This window comes from Centruroides vittatus, unplaced genomic scaffold (assembly GCF_030686945.1).
Source record: "Centruroides vittatus isolate TY-2023 unplaced genomic scaffold, ASM3068694v2 contig_329, whole genome shotgun sequence".
Classification (NCBI taxonomy): Eukaryota; Metazoa; Arthropoda; class Arachnida; order Scorpiones; family Buthidae; genus Centruroides; species Centruroides vittatus.
This window is the reverse complement of record NW_027122113.1, coordinates 1,018,449-1,044,667: the sequence shown is the minus strand read 5'-3', so window position 1 is coordinate 1,044,667 and position 26,219 is coordinate 1,018,449. Positions and strand designations below refer to the sequence as shown.

Genomic DNA, 26,219 nt, shown 5'->3' with positions numbered 1-26,219 from the left:
ACTAAAAATATACTTTTATTCCATTATGTATGCGCCATTGTTTTTAATGACGTGTTGCCATCTATGGGGCAGCTTCATGATACCCTCTTCGTAGAACTTTCCAGTTTTTTCCGCGAAAAACTGATCCACGTGGTTTTTGCAAGCTTCCAAAGTATCAAAGTTTTTATCATGAAGGGAATTTTGTAGAGAACGGAACAAATGGTAGTCCGACGGGGCAAGGTCGGGTGAGTAAGGGGGGTGGGGTAAAACATCCCAGCCTAGTTCCAATAATTTTTGGCGTGTTCGTAAAGACGTGTGAGGTCTGGCATTATCTTGGTGAAACACAATGCCTTTTCTATTGGCCAGTTCCGGACGTTTTTCTTTAATTGCCATGTTCAGCTTATCCAATTGGGAACAATACTTATCAGAATCAATTGTTTGATTCTGTGGAAGCAGCTCATAGTACAGGATTCCTTTCCAATCCCACCAGACAGTGAGCATGACCTTCTTTGGATGAAGACCGGCCTTTGGAGTTTTTAATGGTGATTCATTTTTTTTACCCCACGATCGTTTTCGGCTGATGTTGTTATAAATGATCCACTTTTCATCACCTGTCACTAAACGCTTCAGAAAAGGGTCATTTTCATTTCGTTTTTCAAGAGAATCACAAATGGAGATGCGATCCAGTAAGTTTTTTTCCGTTAAGTCGTGAGGTATCCAAATGTCATAACGATTCACGTATCCGAGCTTCTTTAGATGTTGAAATACAGTACTGTTTGATGACTTCACTATGTCTGCAATCTCTCGAGTTGTGTAATGAGGGTTTTCATCCAATAATGCTTTGATCTGGTCCTCTTCAATAACAGGAGGTCTTCCTGAGCGAGGAGCATCTTCAAGGCTGAAATTACCCGTTTTAAATTTTGCAAACCACTTTCGAACAGTTGATTCTGATACAGCACTCCCACCATAAACATCACATATCTTTTTTGCTGTTTGTGCAGCATTTTTGCGTTTACGAAAAAAGAAAAGAAACAAGTGTCGATAATGCACGTTGTTCGCATCCATTTTTGCAATGAGCCAAATTAAACGCTATTTGAATAATCTTAACGGTTTTTTTGTAACAGACGCGTCTCAAGGTCATTTATCGTAATATTCATTGGTTTGTACAATTCTAATCATTTTTGCGTCAATCGGTGTCTCAACTGTCAGCTATCAAAAATCGCTACGAACTTTCCGAACAACCCAATACTTTTCTGATAACAACGGAGTCATGCTGGTCATCGATGTAACTCCATTCTGGGAAAACTTTTTGAATTGAGATCACATGACTTCTGGTTTAGACCAGTTTCATATATAGTTAATCAGGACCTCCTGTTCCTAAGCTTTCCATATCTGGTCTCGACTTTCATCTATCTAATACTATTCTTGAAATTAAGAAAGGACAGAAAGACAGACAGTAGTGAGAATTTATAGATGTACAATTTTTTCAAATTGCAGCCCAATTAAGAACAATGAATGTTTTCATGTTTCCACTGTCGTTTATCTGTCTGTCTTTCCTTAATCTCAACAACAGAGTTAGTTAGATGAAAGCCGAGATCAGATATGGAAAGTTTAGGGGCAGGAGGTCCCAATTAACTATATACAAATATCACGTTATTTCAAATCAATAATTTTCCTCTGAAAGGTGTTACATAAATGACTGGCACGACTCTATTGCTACAGGAAAGTATGATGTACAGAGCAAGACTACTAATTTGAGGTGGAGAGCATATATTTTAAATTAAAAATTATGACCTGACATTGTGAGATGTCACAATAAATAATTTATTTACGTATAGAATCGAGTAAAACAGGAAAGAAATTAGTTAAAGATTTATTATTTTATTTTCACTAATTTTTTAAAAGCTTTTTGAGTCTATGGAATAAGTTAATGGCAGAACCAAATGTGAAATTCTCTTGAACATGAAAGGCTTGAGTGCATATACTTTTGCTTCTTTACGTTTCCATGAAAAAGCACTTCGTTGTATTAAAAAAAAAGGCTTATTTTATCATCTAACTTAAGATATAATTTCAATGTGAATTTTCTTGTCTATTATATAAATTCTACCTACTTGAACCTGTAACTGGTGCATAAGAAGTTTATTCTTCCCAAAACATATTTCTTGTCTATATTCTAAACTTTGATTTATTGAGAAATTTCTAATGCCAATATTAAAATTTTACCGTCATTATTTAGCATATCTTCTATGAGATCAATATCACTGAGTTCTTCTGGTTCTTCTTCCTCAGCATCCTCCTCCTCCTCATCATCATCATGTCTGCTGGAATGTGATGGCGACAAATCTGCATTATCGTCCACTTCTTCTGGTTCAAGTTTTTGTTCTACTTGTTTTAATACATAACTCTCCATTAACTATAAAAATACAACAATAATTAAAAAAAACCAGTTATGTTTACAATAATAAAAATAAATCTGCAACTAACTTCTTCTAAATTTTTTGATGCAATTTTTGAGCTTTCTTCTAAGCGGTTTTTTAAATCTTCATTTTCCCAAGCAGGATCATTGTTAAGGTCAACATCATCCGTTAAAAAACAACCCATTAGGTCCCTATTATCTTGTAATCTTCGTTTTTGTAGTAATTTTCCAACTTCTTCAAAGACTTCTCTTGCTATAGTGAAAAGTAAATTTTAAATGTTGTAGGCTTTTGGAATGAAGGAAATTTTGATAAAAATGGAACACAATCAAAATGTTCATTTACCTACTGACTGTGCTTGATTATTTGAAAACTTTAAAACATCGTTAACTGACATAACAATGTTTAAAATGTCTTTATAATCTGGAAATATTTTCTTCTTATTAATAAATCTCTCTACTTTACTGTTTATTTCTGGATATCTGCTACCTATATTAATAAAAATTTTAAATTATTCTTTCATATCTAGAAAATTTAAATTTAGAAATGAAATAAAAAGAACCATTAAAACAGAATCTCCTTTCTGTTTGCCTTCCAGTTTTCGTCGTTCTACCAGTCAAAACACAAATTTTTTTCCATACTTTGTTAAATCTTTTAACGAATCTATCTTCTTGGATATAAATTGATTCTGGATCATCCATATCATCCAAACTCAGTTCCTTCTGCTGGAGACTTTTAATCTTATGATGAATTTTCTATGGTCAAAAGAAATATATGTATATATTTTATAAAAAAATATTTTACACAAAATCATATAAAATATAATAATTTACAAGTTTCTTAAACTAATAATTATAATACAGTATTGATGTATCTCTCATATACAGCACTTATTTCAGGTAAAAATCTTATTTTTTATGAGATCTTTTTCACTTTCAATTGTATGTCATTATCTCAGAATAAGTTTACAATATAATTTGGGGTTTTGGTAACATTTTTGCTACTATCAGAAGAGAGTTACTATCTTTGAAGTTTGTATTATGAAATCTATTCTTAGGATTATGCAAAATATGCTAGTTTGATATCAGAATTGTGAAATTTATACAATACTACAGTCCACTCGCTAACAAACAGTTTATTATTATGCCAAAGCAGAGAATCGACCATCTTCAAGTCAATACAATATACAGATAGTTATTTTGGTAGATTATTTAATCCAGTGATTAATAATAAACATTGTGTACAATGATCAAGAATAAAATCCTCTGTAATTACATTTGTCCATTTTTACATATTAAGAATAATGCAATAGCATGTTGCTCTTGAAAGGATTATTATATTTTTTAAATAACAATATGATAATTCCACTTGTAAATGAATGAACATCACATAAATAGCGTTGTCAACTTGAGCTGATCAACTCAAACTCGAGTTGGACTTAAGTTGCTGAGGTGGCTTGACTTGAGACTCAAATACATTAATACGGTGACTTGACTTGACTTGCAACTTGAAGATTTTTAATGAAACAACTTGCTACTGTTTAAAAATATTTTGTTTGATTTTTCATTTTCTACATTTCCGATTATACAAATAATGAATTTAGGAGGATTTGATGGTAGAAATACTAACTGTCAATTTGGTGATTGGCTATTCTATCCAATTTTCACTAGATTTGTCATAACAGTTCACACAGAAGACAATTCTTACTTCATATAATATAAATAAAATTTACTGAAGCTACAAAATTGTCTTCTTGATCTGTCATTAAAAACACCAGAGACTTCCAAAAACAATTTTCAGTTATGGAGATGACCTTTTATTTGAGGCTATGCCTTCGCAATAAAATGCAAAACGGATAAAAGCATCTTCTGGAGATCAATTACTATAATTATAGTATTATAGTATTATAGTAGTATTTATGAAACCGTGCCGGTACTTATTCTGCAACTTGAACACTAACTACCTGTATATAGTGTATTTACTCGGACACATGGCAAATTTCATCACTAATTTTTATTCAGTTGATACGTGTATTAAGTGCTTGTACACGTTTCGGGCTGTTGACGCCCCTCTTCAGCCAACTAAAATACAAGTATAGGGTTACAAATTGAAATATATAAAAAATAAAAGGTTATAAGGCACTAGCGAGCAAATAGAACATAACCAGAGATATGAAGAAAACAAATATAAAAGATTAGTTAAGAAATTCCAATATCCAACCATAGACGAAATAACCGTATGGAAAGAGAACCTTATTCTAAATAAAACAAAAATCAACATCCCAGCAAACATCAAAGAAATATTATATAAAGGACTAGATTTTAATGGTCCGAATAAATGGGCTATTTTAGATATAATACCAAATTTAGACAAATTATGTAATAATCTTCCAGAAGCAGATTCAAGTATTATGAAAATGAAATTGAGTAATAGAATTAAAAAATATGTAACTAAAGAGGGGAAAAAATCAATAATTAAAGACAGGAACTACTTCCAGTATATAAATCAAATCAAAGCATTACATAATTTTTTACGAGAAAATGAAATAGAGATCATAAAGGCTGATAAATCAAAACAAATTGTAATAGCTACCCAGGAATGGGTTAAAAATAAAAAACAAGAAAGAACGAATAATACAAAATTTAGAAAACTTCCTATAAACCCTATTGAAGTTATATATTTGGAACTTAAAAGACGAATTACAAAATTAGAGCAACTACATGAAATCAACAAAACTGAAAAGTGGTTTATTCTAAATGAAGGAAATGATCGTACACCAAAACTAAACATACAGCTACAAACATAAAACCCACAAAATAGGAGAAAAGGTTCGACCAATCGTAGATTTTAAGTATTCCATGTTATAAAAATTAGAGAAATTTCTAAAGCAGCAGCTTAAGCAATACCAGAACACACAATTTGCAATTAAAAATACAGATGAACTTATAGAAGGACTAAACCAAATCAGTATTGAAGAAGAGTCTAGGATAGCTAGCCTTGACGTTGTAGACATGTATCGTCAATAACATGGAACTTAATAGAAGATAAACTAAAAAATCTGGAAGTTAAAAATGAAATTATAAATTTAATAGAATTTACATACAGAAGCAACTACTTTGAATTTGATGGAGATTACTATACACAGACGAATGGAATAAGCATGAGATCAGTAATAGGACCAAAATTAGCAGAACTAATCATGATAGATATAGATAACAGAATTAGCAGCATACGAGGTGTAAAATTCTATAAAAGATATGTCGATGATATTCTATTAATATATAATGAAGCAAAAATCGCAATAGAAGAAATCAAAAAACAGATCAATAACATACACGAAGCAATAAAATTCAAAATAGAAGTAGAAGAAAAAAACCAGTCAAGAAATTAACTATTTGGATATCACAATAAAAAGATTAAAACAGAGTTTGGAATTTCGAACGTTCAAGAAGCCAAGCTTGGGAAACATAACAATAAGATATCAATCTAATATGCCACTACATATCAAATATAATACATTTAAAATGGAATATTCTAAGATTAAACATAGAAGATATATATAAATAAGGACCTAGCTGAATTAAAAAAAGAAATTTCTTTTAGCGGGCTATCTGCAACGACTACTAAATAAATGGGAAATTAAATTAAATACTCCAAAAATACCACATAACAATGAACAAGCAAATAATATGAAGTATACTGCTTTCCCATACATCAAAGGTCTATACGAAAGAAATCAACAACGAAATCAAAAAAATGGACTTTAAACTTGCACCGTCATACCAAAAAATGTCTAACAGATTAAAACACCTCAACCCATTGAAAAAACAACAAGCAATAACTGAAACTAAAAACGTAGTATATAAGATCCCTTGTACTTGTAATAATAATAAACACAACTTAGGAGAAACAAAAAGAAAATTGGGAGTCAGATTAAAAGAACATATAGCTGACCTAAAATATCATAGAATAAATTCCGTTTTTCATAACCATTGTACTCTGAACGGTTGCAAAATAGATAAAGATAATGTGAAAATCCTTCATAAAGAAAAAGAAACATATAGAAGAAAGTTTAAAGAAAGCATAGAAATCATAAAAAGTAAAAAATGTATAAATAAAAACTTTAGTATAAAAATAAACGAAAATTGGCTCGGCATATTATAAATAAAAATTAAGTAAAATATCTCTATGTAAAATAATAAAATAAAAATTAAGTAAATTATCTCTATGTAAAATAATAAAATAAAAATTAATGTCTTTTTAACATAAGTTTGCCACAAGGTGGCCCATCTACCACATCACTATGTAAATGAACACAGTCATACGCATTAAATCATTAAGAATTTGTTTGTACAATAGAACCTCTGGCTTCGATGTAAAAAGATCGACTAGGTATGTTGTATTATAAAAAAAAGACTTATGGAATTGTCATCGAAATTGATAAAAAAGTAATACTTAATGTATAATTCTCCATCAGATGACAAAAATTGATTAATGTACAGAGAAGTTTTAAAACAATTTTATGTTTACAAAGATCTGTGATTTGAAGGTATGTTTTATACAGCATAACCTTTTATTTTTTATATATTTCAATTTGTAATCGTATACTTGTATTTTAGTTAGCTGAAGAGGGGCGTCAACAGCCCGAAACGTGTACAAGCACTTAATACACGTATCAACTGAATAAAAATTAGTGATGAAATTTGCCATGTGTCCGAGTAAATACACTATATAGTTAGTGTTCAAGTTGCAGTATTATAGTAATTAATATATATAATGTATAATTCACAATACAGTTCATTAAAAATATATATTTTATTAATATGTATTTTAATGTAAATACTGTTGGCCAAGACTTATTTTTAATTTTTTAAGTTGTCACCCTAGAAATTTATGTTCAAGTTCAGGTTAGAATCTCAGAAATTTTCATGAGTGATTTGATATGAGTGGATATGTTCTTGGTATCCTATCCCCATTACTTGGCTTAGATGAACCAATAACACTAATAAAGGTCCCTTTTTAGTACATGACGACCAAAAAGAGTTGAAATTATAAATTAAAAAAATATGAGAATAAAATCTTCCTTCTTCTTCAGAAACTGTTGTTTCAAAAAGAATTACTTAACATTAACATTAATTTACACAGGATGAGACAAAAGTCCCCAAACACTGATTTCAAAAACTTTTGGTGGGTTTTTTAATGCAAATAAAAAAAATTACCATATATTTCCACAGATAAGACGATAGTTGAATCATAAAAAAAGGCTCCCAAAATCCGGACTCGTCTTATAGGACAGATACAAAAAAATTAGATTGAAATTTATATAAATTAAAACCATTATAAAAAAACGGACAAACCGTAGTTATTTACTAGTAGAGAGTAGGGCATGTCCACAAAATAGAATAACCCATACGACGTTTTTGTGAATAGTCAAGGTCATTACCCGAATGCCCGAATCAGTGCGAACGTTTGCAACAATAACAAGGCAGAAAATAAAATTTTGTTCATTCGAAAAATTATGAATAGGACATAATTCCGTATATGCTATACAGTATTATTATCCAGATGATGATCGACGATCTAAACTAAATTCATAGGCCATTGATAGTTTGGGGGTCGTCTTATAGGACAGATATATGCTAAAACTATAAAACTTTGACTAAAATTTATACCTCGTCTTATCTGAAGGTCTTCTTATCTGTGAAAATATATGGTATATATTATAGTTATGTTTGCTGATTTCTTGGGCTTTGAAAACAATATTACAGATGTTGGAAGAATCAAGCACAAATTCATGCAGCAACACATGTTTGTAGCCATGCATCTTAGCATAACTGAAGAAATTTTATTGATGATAGCAGCAATGTTCATTTTCAAGAACTGCAGATCTCTTGGATTATCTCAATATGCATATTCCTTTCAATTCTTCCTCTCCAAAGGAAGAAACTGGATGATGACAAATCAGGAGAACTGAGAGAAAATCTCTCTGCATCATGCATAAGATTTGGTTTCAAAGAATGCCTCAAAAAAATAATAATAATAATAAAATAAAATAAATAAATAAATAAAACCCACATTGTACTTGTCAAAAAAACATGCTTATGCATGTTATTTTTGACTTATGAGGTCAGAGAGCCAATAGGGAACTGGTACATATTAGCGCATCATCATGTTTTCACACGGAGAGATCTGGTATGGTTTGGAATTTGTCCTTTTCAGAGCTAATTTAAACGTTTAGGGGCATTGTTATTGTCTTTACATGTTCTCAGAGGCGAGGAAGGAAATGATTTTAGAAATTCATGGCACACGTTAACACCAATGTAAAAAAATGTTAAAATCAGAGTTTGGGGATTTTTGGCTCATCCTGCATATTTCTAAATAAAATAAAATAAAATAATCACTTAAATTTTAGTTTTAAATAAATCTATATTATTTGTACAATGACATATTACCTTAGAGCAGAGTTACTTTGATCAGCAGGACTACCCTGATCAATGTGACACAGTTGCTTTTAAATAGCCACTCTTGGCATCTACTCTCTGGACCTGATACCCATTCTACATCACATTCTGGATACAAGCAGACACACATGTATAATTAGAACATGTTTTGCAAATAGTTGTTTCTTCACTGAAGACATTTAGGAACAGATGACGTAGAGAGAGGGGCAGGAGCAAAAGGCAGAAACTGAACAATGTAGAACCAGGATGAAGTGTTAAATAAAGCAACCTGATGAGTGAAGGTTCTGGCATCAATACACTGGCGGTTGTAAAAGATGACAAATTTCACAGGAAGCTGTAGAGTTATGCAGATGATGAGTAATAGTGTCAACTACTAGTACTACAGGTGAAGAACATGAGCTCACCAGTGACACTTCTACAAAGACCCAGAAGCTGGTAAAGAGTACACATCAATAACAGATGTGAGAAAGAGAAAAAAAAATCAAGCTAGTGTTGATGAATGAGTCATCATTTTTGACTCCTCAGAAAAAAATTGTCAAAAATAAAAAACTAAAATTGCATAATCAGTTAATGGTTGATATGATTGCCCTCATTACAGATATTTATATTTTTATCAAATTCGTGTATTGTAATAATAAGGACTAAAAGCTTTACATAATTTAACATATCATTTTACCTGTTCAAAATGTTTTTTCCCCTCTTTCTGCCCTGTGGATAATAAGAGGGCCTTCTTGTCAAGCCCACAATAGGACAGCCATATGGTGAGAATAGGGCCCAACATATCTGGGATGATCATCCATTAAAAATTCCTAGAGTTTTTTGATCCATCTGAATTTGTTTCCAGGTCACAAAGAGTGGTAAGCTGATACCTTAACTGCTAGGCCACCTGGCAATCTGTTCCAAACTGGTTTTGAAAAACCATAGTCTGTTCCAAACTGGTTTTGAAAAAACCATAGCTTTCCAAAACCTAGTTTTGTTTCCAGCTGTAATCTAGACTTGGCAGATGCCTGGTAAACAGAAATTACAAGAATATGTTGTATTTAATGTAAAATTTGGAAATAGCATAATAGTTTGTGAGTATTTTTGTGGTTTGGAATGGGCTCATTGGTTTCTGTGATTGGCTCTTTAAATGTTGGTATCTACCAAGACATTCTGTTCTTTCTGTATTGTGGCTATAGTGTGGAATAGGCCCTTTCTTGTATCAGCAAGGCAAAAATCTCTAGTATTATCTTTGTGATTTGAAGACTTGCAGTTGGAAGGACTTGACTGATCCAAGTCCCAATCTAAACCTAATTTGACATCTTTGAGATGAGCTGGAGTGATGATTACATGCTAGACATACATGGTCAACTATCATATACAGCTATTTATTTTACTACAGGAGGAATGGAAACAAATCTCAGCAGAAGTTTACCAGAACTTAGTGAAAAGCCTACTCTGAAGAGCAATGGCTGTAACAGCTGTGGGATCATGCAGTAGCTAAACCTTAACACTTCTCCCTCAATAATTTTATAAAAGAATGTCTTTTTTTATTGAATTTTTTACATCCTGTCAAATTTACAAATAACTTTTCACTTTACAACAATAACTGTCTAGAAGTATATACACAATCTTAATCAGTATCCTCTGATTAAGATTGAATTCACAATCAAATTAATTGTTGACATTGATCTTTTCTTGCAGTCCAACAGGTATTGTAAGGTTTTATCATGTATGAACAAATCCTCTTTCATTCATAGTTTATGCATCCACATAGGTGACACTCTTTCTGCTCACATCATCTACTCATGGTCTCTTTCAATAAAAGCATCAAAATTTCAAAAATTATCATTTTGTTTTCATATATGACTGAAGTTAAGACTCCATGACCTCACAGAGCAGCAAACAGAGACCAACCTTGTACTGCCAACAGTGCTGAAACATACATACATACATGAAAGACCTCGGCCATACACGAGGTGTTTAGCTGGCGGAAAAGAGGGTAAGGGAAAGGGGGAAGAAGGAGGGAGAGGAGATAGACAGTAAAGAAAGGTAAGATCACTGAACAACATATGTATGGCTACCGTACTTCTATGTTTGATGTTGGTAAAGCAGCAAGAAACATAGTAAAGTGAAGTCCAGCACTTTTAGCAACATGTATTTTGCATTTTAATGGGGGTACATATTTTTTAAAAAAGGGCAGAAGGTAGACTTTAAAAAAAAATTTTCTCTGACATAGATACAATATAATTACATAATTATCTTACCTTTAGTAATATCTCCAGTCTTTTTATATGTTTACTATTTGGTTTATGTTCAATTGTTTGTATTGTATTATTGACACGTGATTCACCAGTTTTTTCTTCTTTAAACTGATTAGTTCGTAATAAATTACTCTCAACCGAATTAACAGTGGCATCATTTTCCTTAGATGTGTTACTTTCACCAATTTTGGCACTTGTTTCATTTTTTGGTGCAGAAGTTTCACTTGAGTTTTTATGCCTTTTACAAGAAAATCCTTTTAATTCAGTATAAACTTCCTCAATATGCACATATATATTTTTATAATCATTTACAACATCTTCGATTTTTTTATCGACGAACGAATAAAAGTTTTTAGAGGAAATAAAAAGAGGATTAGCTGAATTGTAACGTTTCCTCAATTTATTAATAATTTTTTCTCTTTCGCTTTCATCAATGTCATTCATAGAACATCTACAGAGTTCCAGAAACTGAAATTGATAGATTAAAATACAAATTAATTATAAGTCATTTTATATAATTTTATATACGTTATTTTAATTTTTTAGAATTTAGAAAAGAAAATGTATAAATGTATCTAATTTTAAAACATTCTTTCTTAAGTAATATTACTTTTTAACAAATAAACAAAATTCTTTTTATAGAAAGTAATTTACAAAAGTTGATTCCAAAAATATCAAATTACCAAAAATTATAACTGTTTACACATCAATACAGATTTATAGAGCAACTTTCTGTAAATGCTTCAATCCCATAACAGATTATTTGAGAGAATTAAATTGTTTTTTGTTGTTGATAATCTCAAAAAATATACTTTGCTAACAAGATACATTTGTTTGATTGTTGTATCTCACAAAATCTCGGCAACGGAAAAAGGTGTTTTGTATCTATTTAGTCATATCTTACATTCTTCTCTGCATATAAAACCAATTGTTGGATGAAAAAATATATCATTAATAAGTAAAATTTAAATGAAATAACAATCTGTGTAAGCAGAGTCCTATAAGTATTTCTTTCATAAATTTATAAAGTTTGATCATTCTTGATATTGAGTATGTAATACTAAAATTTTAATTATTTATTTTCATTATAAAAGTTATGAATAAGATGAGGATATTCTGGATATAATTAAAATCTCTGTATAGTTTATTATTACTTAAAATTATTAAAGAACAAAATAACAAACTTCTTCATATTAATGAAATTATATATGTTTTTTTTTTTACATTTTATGATTTCCTCAATTATTAATATTTATTATAAGCATTATTCCATAATGCATTCAACAAATATGAGGGCAGTTTTTTTCCAACCTCCAATGGTCCTTAAAACAAAGACAAATGTAAATAACAAAATTAATTTATTACCAAAAGTTAGATACAAACACGGTTACTTTTTGACATAATCACCATGAAGATTGAGACATTTGTCATATCTGTGGATGAGCTTTTCCATCTCCTCTTCATAGAATGTTGCCACCAGTTACTTGAGATGGGCCTTAACATCGTTTTGAAGATCCTATTAGTCTCAAACCTCTGTTCTCCTAGCCACATTTTCAGTTCAAGAAAATGGTGGAAGTCTTCACACATTAAAGGTGTGGAAACTTCCACCCAGCTTGGAGCTTTTTAAACATTCAACATATAGCCCCAATTTAGCACCAAGCGACTTCCACCTGCAACCTTGGTGACTTCCTCAGTTGCCTTATCGCCCCCGATTTCACCACTTTGGCTTTAGCTACCTACTTACTGTGGCAAAAGCTGAAGTGGTTGGAACGGCCTTTCAGTCATCTTCCTCACTTGAGAAAATGATGTTAAACACCTCTTCTGGGCTGGAGGCTGAATCAGATTCTCTGGCCCCATCTGCTACAGATGCTTTCACGCCTTCCTGTGGCCCATCCCCTTCGGGTCCTAGTTGAAGGTTTTTGGCAGGTCTTTGTTTTTGCAGGACCCACCTATCCAGCGGTTTGGGGATGACTGTATCTCCTGCTTCCTCTCTTTCTGGATTTTTGGTGACCTTCAAAGTTTGGTAATGTTTGGCACATCAATCACACTTGATGCACAATTTAAACATTTGCTTACACTCTTGTTTGTCACCACAAAAATAAAAATATAGAGAAGGGGGTTGAGGTGATTCTAACCTTTTAATCAATAGTTTATTAATGTACAGTACATTGTACATGCTTGGTATCACATAAAGTATAACCATGATACAAAACAGATAAGGTATGACAATAAACTAGAGTGGATATTACATTGAGATAATACATAAATCAGGTAATAGTAATAGTATAAATCAGGTCAGTAATACATAAGATAGATAAAATACTTAAGATACATGAAACATGAAATGAACTACTAATAATAAAACAGTATACAAAGTAGTAATAAAAAATATATATGTGAAATTATGCAGGACTTGATTGCAGTGATTACTAAGGTAAAATATTACAGCAAATTGGATTAAAATAAGCAGTTAAGCATGAAATAGGTAAAATGTAAAATATAAAAGATACATAAAACACAAAATGAGTTGATGATAATACATTATGCAAAATAGTAGAAATGATATAAAAGTTAATATATATAATGATTGTACAGGACGTTTATTGTGTCACAAGTCTGAAGAGAGGAAGGTTATTGGGAATAGGTTGTCACAGGAGACGGTTTGCAGAATTTTTTAGCCATCCTGGAGAAGATCTGAGGGATGACAAGGCCATGAATTCCCAGGGTCATTTAAGAGAAGTTTTATCTCCAGATGTTCCGCTTCGAGGATAATGCAGTCAAAGATGTAGTGCAGGGATGGGCAACCTGCGGCCCGCAACGCATAAAATGTGAATAAATATATCAATTTCCCAGCTTAAGGAAGTATGCAGCAAAATTCAAACGTTATTTTTACAACTTATGTATGTGAATAGTTTTTCCCGCAATGAATTTAGTAAAAATTAAAACAAGAAACTGGCTAACAGACACATTGAAACTAATTTAAAACTAGCAGTGATGAATATTTAACCAAATATTTCCAATATATTATGTTTACATCAGTTCCAGAAGCTAAATTAAGTATACCTATGCTAATTTATAATTATATACGAATAAATAATTCTGATTTACCAACATTTTTTTCTCTTTCTCTTGTATGCGGCCCGCATCAGTTCAAAAGTCTTAAAATGCGACCCTTACATAGAAAAAGGTTGCCCATCCCTGATGTAGTGTGTGCTGCTGTCCACCTGGCAGGTGAGAAGGATGATTGGTAAAACGTCAAAGATAAGTGCCAAATTTGCCATGACCTGTGAGGAATTGTGTCATGAAGTAGTTAGGAGTGAACCAGTCAAGTTTGAAAAAGTCATTAAGATTTGAATAAAATTGAGTGTGATGCAGCTATTTTTTTCATTCCAGATATCCTGCCAGGCAGAGAGAGTATCCTTCCAAAGGAACTGGTGTAATGTGTTTTTGGTGGCTTTGTTGTAGATTATAGGAATTGAGTAATCCCCAACTGCAGATTTAGCCAAGAGGTCAGCAAACTCATTGTCAGGAGTGCCCAGGTGAGCCAGAGTCCAAGCGATTGATATGGTATTGCTGGTGTTGTTGATGATATTCCTGATTTCAGTAGAGATCAAGTGGAAATTTTCACTATTAATAACATGGTTGGCAGATAAGCTGTCAGTAATGATATGGACATGGCTCTGGGAATACTTGTTACTAAACCCAAGGAGGCCCATCTTTATAGCGAGTAATTCGGCTTGGAAGACGGTGCATATATTGCTAAGGCAGTATTTTTCGAAGTGAGTTTCCTCCCCATTAATAAAGACAACAAAACACAGGCAACAGAGTTTTGAATTTTAGATCCATTGGTGAAGATCTCCACATCAGGAGTTTAAGGGGCATTGTCATCCAGGCAGTGAAGTTCATCACCAGGTAACAAAGTATCCATAAATGGATAAGGGCTCTCATAATTGTTGAGGTTAATCCCTCCAGCACTGGTGTTGATTTCTTCACCCCACTTAATATTTTGAATTTTTCTGTTAAATTGGATTATTAGGTCAATGGGGGGGCTTTTTGGCAATAACTTGAATGCTGAGGTTGGGCACATTTGGTAATAAGAGTGAGTGCTCAATGTTGTGATGAAATGAGCTTTCTTTTAATATAAATGTGAGGTTAACTGAGGGTAGGAGATGAAAGATGATTCTTATCTTCTCTACCTCTTAACGGCACAAGACCTTGAGGTCCGACCTTGTTTGTCGGAAGGATGACTAGGGATTGAGCGGTCAATGTTTATTTACGGATGAGGATTGTAGTATCCTGTTCACGTCAGGAACTGACACCAATCTATCAAATTTCTCGCAGATAGATATGCGTTATTTTCGGAATCACGGGATGCCGGATGATGATAATGGAGGAAGAAACACACACTCTTCTATAGTTAAATAAAAATACCCGTTTATTTTGGGATTGATATGAAATACATCAATTAACATAATTGGAAGTATTATTTATATTATCGAATTGAATTATTAAACCACGTCTCGATTGACTGGAGAGAGAGAGTTTACAAAACATCGCGAGTAGGATAAATACCTTAGTAATCCTGATATTTGTTGATAAAGTCCGAAGAACAAGAGTTCGCTTGAGTATAAGAGTCAAATGGACTGAAGAATATTGGGATGGACGGCTTCAATGGAGGGAGATGATAGTCCACGGCACACACACAATCACTTGACAGTTGTCAAAACTTTTCTCCAGTTGCGTCATCGTTCGTTTTCCTTTTATTTCGGGATCTCGAGTTCGAGATTTCACGATGCACGTCAAGGGAAGAAGACCGTTTTGACCAATGGTGAATTACATGATATAATTATTTTTCAACAGTTAACTCATCTTCTACAAGGAAGTATTACCGTGGGAACGAAGGTTTATGATTAATTTTTACGAGAAAATTTGTCGGGTGTTTTTCCGTTTTTTTGTTTCTGTGTTTGATTTAACCCTAACTTTTGAAAATCGGTTGGCAAATAAAATAAAAAATTTAAATCAAATCTCGTTATTCTTATATTCGGGTCTTCACATAGACTTTGTTGGATGTCCAGCCCTAGCAGCCGCAGGCATAGGCATTGGGATGTAAATATGATCATAAATAGTGCTCATAGCACCTGAAGAAAAGCCCCATGTTTTCTTGGCTACCTGGGCAAAGGTCTGCATAATTAGGCCAGTGCATTTTGTGATGGTCTCAACATGTACATCCCAGGAGAGGCAATGATCCAGGACAACCCCCAGGTATTTAAGGTTTTTCTCAATTTTGATGGTTTTGTTGTCCATCTTAATATGTGGTACCCTTCAGTATAAATTTAGTTGTCCTGATTTATTGAAGACTATCCTTTTGGTCTTTAGAGGATTGAAATTGAGTTTATGTTTTATGCCCCAGCAGTGAATTTCCTTGAGCACATGGTTGCCACTGTGCTCGAGGACAGCCCTAGAGCGGCCCCCACCAGGACCAGGACATCGTCAGCATAGGCTATCAACCTGTTCTGTCCAAAGTTCTCCTGTAGAAATGCATTGAATGTGACATTCCAGAGGAGTGGCCCACATATGGAACCTTGCAGACATCCTCTGGTGATCCTTTTATGGGCATTGTGTTGGCCCTTGTGTAATATGGCAAATCTTATTCAAATAGTTCTTCATAGTATAGTATAGGTTAGAGGGACAATGTAAGGTCCTGAGTTGTTTTAGAATGAAGGGCCACCAGGTGCTGTCTAAAGCCTTGGAGATGTCCAAGCTGACTGCGAGCACATATTTGTGGTCATTCAATAAATTACAAATGGTGTCAATGGCAGCATGAAGTGCATCTTCAGCAGACCTTTGTGGTCGTAACCCAAACTGATTCTCCTGGAAGAGATGTTTGTTCTCGGAGTACCAGGATATTCGATTGTTGATCAGACGTTCAAGAATCTTTCCAAGTACAGACAAGAGAGAGATTGGGTGGAAATCTTTATAGTTGCCTGGTTTAGGTACCGGGACAATCTTGGCCACTTTCCAGGGATCAGGGAAAATACTATGCTTTAAGCAAGCATTGTACAGTACATGTCAAGGAGAAAGTCAGAGATAATCATTATCAGGGATATATCATCAGGGTTGGGAGCATTCTCCTTCTTTAGTCCTTGAAAAGCGTCATAAACTTCCCTGGTGGTAAAGGGGGGAGTGTTTTCCGTAACCTTTCACGGATGCCCAGAGTTCTTTCAGTATGTGTTTAAGAGCATCCCCACAAGTGGTTTGGGTACATAAACCACATCCATTTAAATGGATGCCTACCCAACATCACCCCAGACCAGCTGGTTGCTTGGCTTGAGCCACCCCATCATCCTTGCTCGGAAACCTTTCAGCTTCCAGTTCTCAAGGACTGTATACAGCCACCCAATGCATCATTAGGCCTTTATGCACCACTCTCCCTGAAGACATAAGGGAAGTTGATCCTATGTCATAGACTGGCTCTGCTGACTGCCTGTCACAGTAGATATCAGTTAGCAGTATCCTGTAATCCACTACATGCGCTATCCCCCTGGTCACCAGTGAGGCTTCAGCTATGGGAGTACGACTCCTTGTCCCACTGGCTTTGGCATGCAGGCCATGGCCCCAGGCCACCATTGGGCATGCAAGACCCAGTCTTCCTCCTGGGAAACTGATTCTCCTTTACCAGACAGGAGCTTTACGTGGTTTGTGTTACTGTGGAATAAGGTGGCATCGACTGCATTCGGCTGCCTTTTGAACATGCAAACATTGACCCTACACCACTAGGGTAGATGCAGGAATTTGCTTTGTGTGTCTCAGATTCCGGAGGGTAAGGATTGTCAGATCCATGGCTTCCAGCCTCTGTATCAACATGGGAATTGAATCCAGAAGTTTTGGTGTCCTCTGTGGCAAGTCAGAGACTTCACTTGTTAAGCCATGATACAGCAATCATCTCCCTACAAGCAGATGTGTTAACCATTGTGAGTAGGGGACTCAGGACTGTTCTGCCAAAGCAGAAGGCTCCTACCACATTTCAGCAGTGCCCCTATCGAGTGACACCATACCACAGACCCAGCAGTGCCCACGCTTCCACCAGCAGGACTACAACTTGCATCAGACAAGTCCAATCAACTACACTCCACTTATCTCATCTGAAGACAAGACCTCTGTGGGAAACCTGTTTGTAGCAGCTATAGCAATCATCTTCTGGCCTCGGACTTACTGAGGGACCATCTTATTGCTGAAGCCAAAGAGAGTAACTGCTATGCCTCAGCTGTACCAGTATCCCTTCTATTTTTATGTGAGTCTGCATGGTGCTATGCCAAAATGCAGCTATAGTTGCTGTCCATCTGAATAGGAATAGGTTCTAGTTTAGAGAGATGTTAGAAACCCCACTAGAAGCCACGGATAGGGACACAGCACATGGACAATAAGCTTCACTAAGGCTGTTACATAGACCCAAGGCCCATGATACTTTGACACCTCTGACATCTTAGGCCCAAGCCTAAAGACTCCATCAACGACTGAGGCCAAAGCGAGACCTTCGGATCCTCTATATCTGCTGCCTCTTGCCGCTAGATCCCCGCCATGCCGAGGCCAGTTCCCTACTTCGGGGTGGCCTGAAATGCCTAATAAGATTTTGGAAGCACATCACTTGTGAAAAGGATGAAAGCTTTTCATATAAAAATGAGCAATTATTTATTGTGACATTGTCACAATGCCAGGCTGTAATTTTTAATCATATTTTTAATTTATTTAATTTAAAATATATTCTCTCCACCTGAAATTAGTGACTTGCCCGTGTACATCATACTTTTCTTTTAACAATAGAGTTGTGCTGGTCAACTATTTAACACCCTTCAGGAGAAAATTTTTAAATTGAAATAATATGATTTCTGGTTGCATAGGAAGTTTGTATATAGTTAATTGGGGCCGCTTGCCCTACGGTTTGCATATCTGGGGCCGTATTCTGGTCATCGTCTCTCACAAGCCGGTTGCTGATTGGCTAATCGTTTGTTTACATCTTGAGAGATTATCGCGTCTCTCTAACTGTGATTCTGGATAACTTTTTTCTCTTTGCTTCTCTTGTTTATCAGAGCAGAGTGGATAGTTGTCTTTCGCCTCGATTTTGTAAGAACCCAGACGAGGTCCGAAATCGCAAAAAAAATGCAGAATCCTGTTGTGAAAAAAATATCGATATTTTGTATGAGAGAGAGAGAGAGAGGAAAAAAAAAACTCTTGATCAAAACAACGCAACGAAAAATGTAAACAACGATGTCTCGGGACGACGACACCGCACGTTAACGACCTGTTAATGTTCAATCCAAAGGTAGAACTCAGACACATGCGCTCATAAAGAGGTATAAGTTTGACACAAGTACTTAAGAGAAAAATTCAACTTAGGAAAACAATTTCAGAAAAGGGAAAAAATTGAAGAGAGAAAAACATTGCGTGATTGTTAAAATTCCAAAATGACATCAATTACAAACAACGGATTAAATTATGAGTGCAGGTGTTGTGGTTCTATCAACAATCTTGGAGCATAGTCGACAAAGGGTGTCAAATAGACACCTCAAATCGGACCTTTCCCGCGACCCGACATGGTCTCATTTTGCGCTTGAAAACAAAGTGGTGACCAATCGGGAAACGGAGAAAGGGACGAGAGACCAATCTGAAAGGTGGATAGTACACGAGAAAAACATATAAAAACTGGGACTTCAAGGTCAAAGAAAGTGGACATCGGAATTACGGACTACCTTTTATGGATTAAGCCGACGGTGTGTGTAGTGTCGTTGCTTGGAACTTCTAAGTGTGTCACCGCCCGTCACCATCGTCCAACGGCCGTTCTCGTCCGCCTGGGACTGGATAGATCAACCAACCGAACTCTCACGTTTCTGAAGATCGCTGAGAATTGGAACAATCGAACCGACGTAAGCATGAATTCGTCCAAATAAACGGTTTTCCGCATGTAAACACTTGTTATCATTTGCCTTCTTCGCCACCGTCCACATACACGGGTTCCTTTAGGCTCATCCTGACGCGGGATAAATTTTAACCCCCTTGAAAGTCGGCAAATCTTACAATTTCGTTATATCTAATATGGATGACTCAATGCTACTCATGCTGTACGATTGCATTACAAAACATTCCCTATCTCGAGAAAGAGTATTTCGAGATAGAGATAATGCTTTTGATTTAGACGATGAGGAATTTCACTTAAGATTTCGTCTAATGAAAGAAGCTACCGTATGGCTGTGCAACGAATTGTGGGATGATTTAATCTGGAGAAAGTCACGGGCCATAATTCCACCAGAAATTCAGTTATTGATAATGTTACAATTTTTTTGCTTCTGGTGGATTTCAAAGAAATATCGGTGATCACTGCCAACTTAAAGTTGCCCAGTCGACAGTGTCCTTAATTATGCCTTCTGTAGTAAACAGTATTATCCGCCGATTTGGACATAAAATTTCTTTTCCTCGGAGCAGAGAACAACAATTGGATGTGTCGTCTGGATTTTTTGCCATCAGTCAAATGCCGGGAGTTGTGGGTGAGTAAATTGTTTTTATTTGTTCTTTAGGATATATAGTATGTAATTAACTTCTTTATAACTTGTAGCCCTACGTGAACAAATTTGTGGGATATTTTTTTAAATAGCTGTTACAATTTATAATTTTAAAATTAGTGTATAAAATGATAAAGTTTCTTGTTTAATTATATGATGATTTTTACTATTTCTTTACTTATTGCAGGAAGCTATTGATTGTACTCATATTGCAATCAAGGCACCTACAGCCTCCAAATATAATGAGGAATCATTTATAAATAGAAAAAGATTTCATTCTATTAATGTTCAAGTTGTATTTATACAAATTAACCATCTAACTATAAATAAAATTGATGTTTATAATAAAGTGGTATTTTTAAATTTCTATGTCAAATCACTCATTTCAATATAAATATCACTTGAATACAAGATATAAACAACTATTATTCAATTGTAATAAGACTAAAATTATGCTTTTATGTGCATTAATTTAATCTTTGGCTTTCCACTGTATTTCATGTTTGCCTAGATACATTGGAAATAGATCTGTAACATGTAAAAGAAGAAATATTAAAATGAAAGATTTCCATTCTTTTAGTATGAAGAATATAATTCCAAAGTTTTGCCAGACATTTCAGAGGCATTGTATATATACATAAATACATAGACATTTGTGTGAGAATTGGGATTTATAATTAATTTAGCTTGGAAAATGCATAAAATTTTATAAAGTTGTTTACAAGAGGGGAAGTTGCACTTGTAGTTAAGGAGAAAGAGGAAATCAATTCCCTCCTCATGAGCTCTTATCTTCAAATTCTGACCGCCATATGTCTCTCCACCCTTTCTATACATCAACGCACAGCCCAGAGTAACAGCGATCCCTTGGACGCTATTGGGCAGATGGCCCATCAAAAAAAGGGAATTTTCCTGCCATTCAGGGCAGTTCAACAGATTCCAAACATGCCATAGAAGGCAGTCCACGATGAAAGGATTTTGCCACCTGAACAACGGCAGTTCACCATAACATTGATCTTGCAATAAGAGAGGCAGTTCTCCAAGTCCCCGAATTTCCATATGACTCCGAACAGTTCACTGCCATATAGAAAGTTTCGGTAATAATTTAACTTGTGCACTTGCATAAAGAAGAAGATAATTCCTGCAAATTCATCATCCTCCCGTAATACTTCATACTCAGAAGAAGTCGACGAATACTACACAAGTGAGATAGTATAATTTAAGTATTGTAAATTCTCTCTCGCAACTAGAATTGGTGGTCTCTCTGTATTTTGTATTCCACTTCATTTGTTTCATTAAATTTGTTATTGTTTTATAATGGCCTTGTTGGTTAGTCACAATCTTATTGCATATCCATGGTTTCCCTACTCATCATTATTGTAGTAGCCCTCCTATTCATAGTTTCTATATGTGTGATAGGGCGCGAATCCCTATCTGGTGTCGGGAGCCTGACAAAGACTGAGATTTCACAATCTTACGATCTTCCTTTAAAATTAATCCACATAAAATCACCATCCTATGACTCAGGGACGGGATTTACTTGTACCATCCTGTTGCCAATTAAGTGGTGGAAACCCTAACCCAGACTCTCTATCTCTGGCTATCCTCATATTTGTATATAAGAATTTATTTATATAATTACATATAAATGCACTACATCAAATTTTTTCAAAGTTTACTTTGACAATTAAAGAATTAATTTTAAGATTACAAAGAAAACACAGATTAAATTTTTCAAAAGTTAAAATAATACCATAATTCTTTTATAAAAATAATTTTGCTAAAAGTTTACAACAAAATATACTTACTTTTTTAAATCTAGAAACTATAGATGAACTAGTTTCATGTTTTGAAAAAAATTTCTTGCTGCTTCCTGAAGTCCTTGGTATATTAGAATGTTTGGAAGAATTGGAAATTTCACCAACATTGGAAGAAGAATTAACATTCTTGATAGAACTGGTATCCTATTTAAATAAATAAATATAAGTAATATAAGAATCTATTTTTCCTCTTTCAATTATAAAATATAAAAAGCATTAAAATAAATATTTTTATGTCTTTATCAAAATTTATATTATTATTTTATATTGCTTCCTTTAAGATACTTCTAATGATAAAAAAAAAATTGTTGGCTTATAATAAATTATTATTAATTTACACCTCAATTATAATATACACCTCAATTTTTTTTGAAAATATCACAGCAGAATGTTCATTCGGTACAGAAAAATGTTGTAATTTCTCATAAATCTGCATAAAATGTTCTCATGCAATGATTAACATTTATTTAAAATTTTTTCTGCTATCATTACTTTAGTGATTCTTCTTATATCTATCAGTTTTGGATATAAATAATTTTTTTTTCATTCTATAAATTTAATCACAGATAATTAAGATTCAAATATATCTAACAAATTTGGAAAAATGATTTCTTGTCTATTCATACAATATTTAACAATATCCAGTATTGTTAAATACAGACAAGCATGCTCATTTTTCTCATCCTCATTACTGTATCTTTTAGATATAATAATGAATGGGAGAAAAATGAGCACAATAAAAAAAATCTTAAAAGCATACTTTTTAAACACTTTCCCTGCTTTTATGTTACTTCCTTTTTTATTTCCTTTCTTTCATAGTAGCTTCCTGCATAATTCAGTCTTCATTATGTGCTTACTCTATTATTCTACATAACTGTATATAACATATCATCTCTGGCTAATAATTTCCCAAGTTGTATCATATTTTATGCAATTACAATTCTATTGCTTATGCATTTTCAAAATTGCAAGTTGTATTTTTGTTTAGAGTTAAGAATTTATGAAAGCAATTCTCTTCTCTTTACCTTATTTTATTAAATAAATTATCTTTCATGCATTATGTTAATTTTGACATACAATATGTATCAAATACAATAATTATACACTGCTAATCTCTATTTTCCACTTCCAATAAAAATTAAAACAAGAAAAATTTGTTATAGTCTCTATTAGGGTTATTATCCTTCATTTTCAAGGAAAACATTACATATGTGTCAATAGGCTACCACATATATAGATGTCAAGGTGGGATCTTGACCTAAATCCATTGTCCTCCATTACACTTCTTATAATTTGATCTCTTAAAAAAACTGCAACTTTATTGTATTTTTTTTTTTTAATAATTTCATAAAAATAAAATTCTTTTTTTCACATACTATATACTATAGTTATTTTTTCACATACCTTAAAATGATGAAAATTAATATACAGCTTTAGGTGCTGTTGGGCAGAGGCAAAATACTCAAAAGACAGGTATGTGGCTACCCTAGCCTCTATACCGATAACATAAAAATCGCTAACTGAATTTCAAATGGTTGTTTCATACCAACTGAATTGTTGGTATGAAACAACCAACAATTTTGTGGTTTTCTCTTTCTTCATCTGTAAATTTTTTAGAGGATTTTTTTAAAATATTTATAGTAAACTGCATTTGTTATTTTATAGCAAGCATTTTCACCTTAACAAAACTATATTATCAATTACAATATGCATTCTAGTATCATGTCATATTTCTTATGTGGCTTAAGAAGAAGAATTAGTCTAATTGAAACTAAAACCAACAGTATTGAGTATGAAAAAGTGTTGCCATGTAATATTAATTTAGGTTACCTGTATTTTATCTAAAATTATTTTTCAGATATTAATTATCCATTAGAACTGGAAAAGTAAAATAAACATACATATGTGAGGGCCAGATTGAATGGAAACGTAAAGAATCATTCTCTTTTTCCCCTCTTTCACAATTTTTGGCAATCTTATGACTGGAGGATGATTACATTTCCTTCCCCGAAGTCGTTTCCTTCCCCTAGAAAACTCATCAAATGTGTCACAGGGAACTAAGCACTAAATTTCGTGATTGGCATAAAAAGATAATGTAATCCAAGGAGAAAAAGGGAGAGACACAAGGGGAGAGTGAAGAGTCTGGAGTCCAAGCAACAATGTGTTAGCCGAAAGAAAAACTGCCCATTGTATCCCGAGCAACCTGCCGAGACGACCCTCCAGGAACTGAAACCATCATCTCAACCCGATCACCCAATCATCTCGACGAATCTCTCCCTTTGAAGATTAGCCGCTTCGGTCCTAGGAATCGAGGAGGTATGGTAAAGAGCTAATGTAAAGTCTCTCTTGGACCGCTCTATGTGTATTAGGAAGCTAGGGAGCCAAGTCGGATAGTTCTCGATGTTAGAATTTGTAATTGTTGCTTATGTTATCTAATAAATTTTGGTTTCATTTACTCATATATCGCCATCGCCTTACCGATGACCTCACTCACCTCCTCCACTCGATCTGACAAATTTAATCCCAACCCCTCGGGACCATTAAAACAAACGTGAACCAGCCATCCTCTGACACATGGGCAGGTCACTGACCTGTTTGCCAACAACAAGAGGTATGACTTCATCCTACCTCCTGGGCTACTCACACATACATTAAACCCTTGATTTAATGAACTAATTGGGAAAAGGGCATCCATTATTGTCAAAAGTCCATTAAATTGAATGTGTTTTTAAAACATATATTAATAATTAACTAACAATACATACAATGTATTAAAATTTTATTATAATGTATAAGTATGAATAAAATATTATAATAATGTACTGTACATTGAGTAACTTATACTCATTCACTCATGACCCAACCTTTTAATGTCTTCTATCACAAATAAGAAAAAAAGGTTATAAATTTTTTGTCCATTAAATCAAAAGTCTGTTAAATCAAGAATCTACTATTCTGTACATATAAATTTCTATTCATTAAGCAAATGATACTTTAGTATCTTCATTGCTAAGATATTTTTGTAAGTTTTAAAATTTTACTTAATTACTTCTTGTTAAAAATAGTATTAAGATATTGATTAAAAGACTTTTTCTAATAATTTAAATAATCTATTTTAGAAATATATCTTTTGTTCTGTATTGAGATGTGTAAAATATGTAGTATTTATATTTAAGTGTCTTTATCTACACAGAAATGCAATTTAAAATATTTTTCATGTTTTTTTCTCTTACTGAATGTTAATTGATTTCTCAATTATAAATATTAATTGCTTCTTGTAGTCTAATATTTCTTTTTCGTCACAGACTCAGGTATCAGTCATTTTGTCAAAATCAAAACTTTTTAAAAATACAGCATATTCTCTATGATTGGCTCTTCATAGGATCAAATTATTTTATAACAGACTCCATAATAAAATAAGGATAAGATAGTCACTATATGATGGGTCTGGGATTGCTGTCAACTAAGCTATAAGATTTAAGCATAAGTAATAAACAAGTCACTGGCGAGGCAAGGCTGAGTGTTTTAAATAACCTGTATTTATCATTTTGAACAAACTTTTGATTACAAAAAACAGTAAATAAAACACAACTCTATTAGCATTAAAAAAACTTCTTTTTCTTGCTTATATCTTTATTTTATATCTTTTTTTTCTTTTTTTAAAAGCGAAATTTAGTTCTGAAGTAAAAATTTCATCACATTCAAACACATGATACACATTTACAATTCAATGGGATTTTTAGACAGATTA

The 26,219-nt window shown here is 33.5% G+C and overlaps 1 protein-coding gene across 3 annotated transcripts in view; it reads right to left on the bottom strand.

Annotated features, from left to right (window-relative positions):
- Positions 1–26,219, bottom strand: part of LOC136973748 (death domain-associated protein 6-like) — a 41,424-nt gene that overhangs the window by 2,251 nt on the left and 12,954 nt on the right. For 2 of the 3 annotated variants that reach the window (XM_067268493.1, XM_067268494.1), the window contains exons 4-9: positions 22,457–22,612; positions 11,101–11,565; positions 2,956–3,148; positions 2,739–2,882; positions 2,464–2,648; positions 2,203–2,392 (exon numbers count right to left, since the gene is read on the bottom strand). In XM_067268493.1, the coding sequence (XP_067124594.1) occupies positions 2,203–2,392; positions 2,464–2,648; positions 2,739–2,882; positions 2,956–3,148; positions 11,101–11,565; positions 22,457–22,612 (1,333 nt within the window). The remainder of the gene's footprint in view (positions 1–2,202; positions 2,393–2,463; positions 2,649–2,738; positions 2,883–2,955; positions 3,149–11,100; positions 11,566–22,456; positions 22,613–26,219) is intronic. The other variant, XM_067268495.1, reaches the window with a different exon arrangement.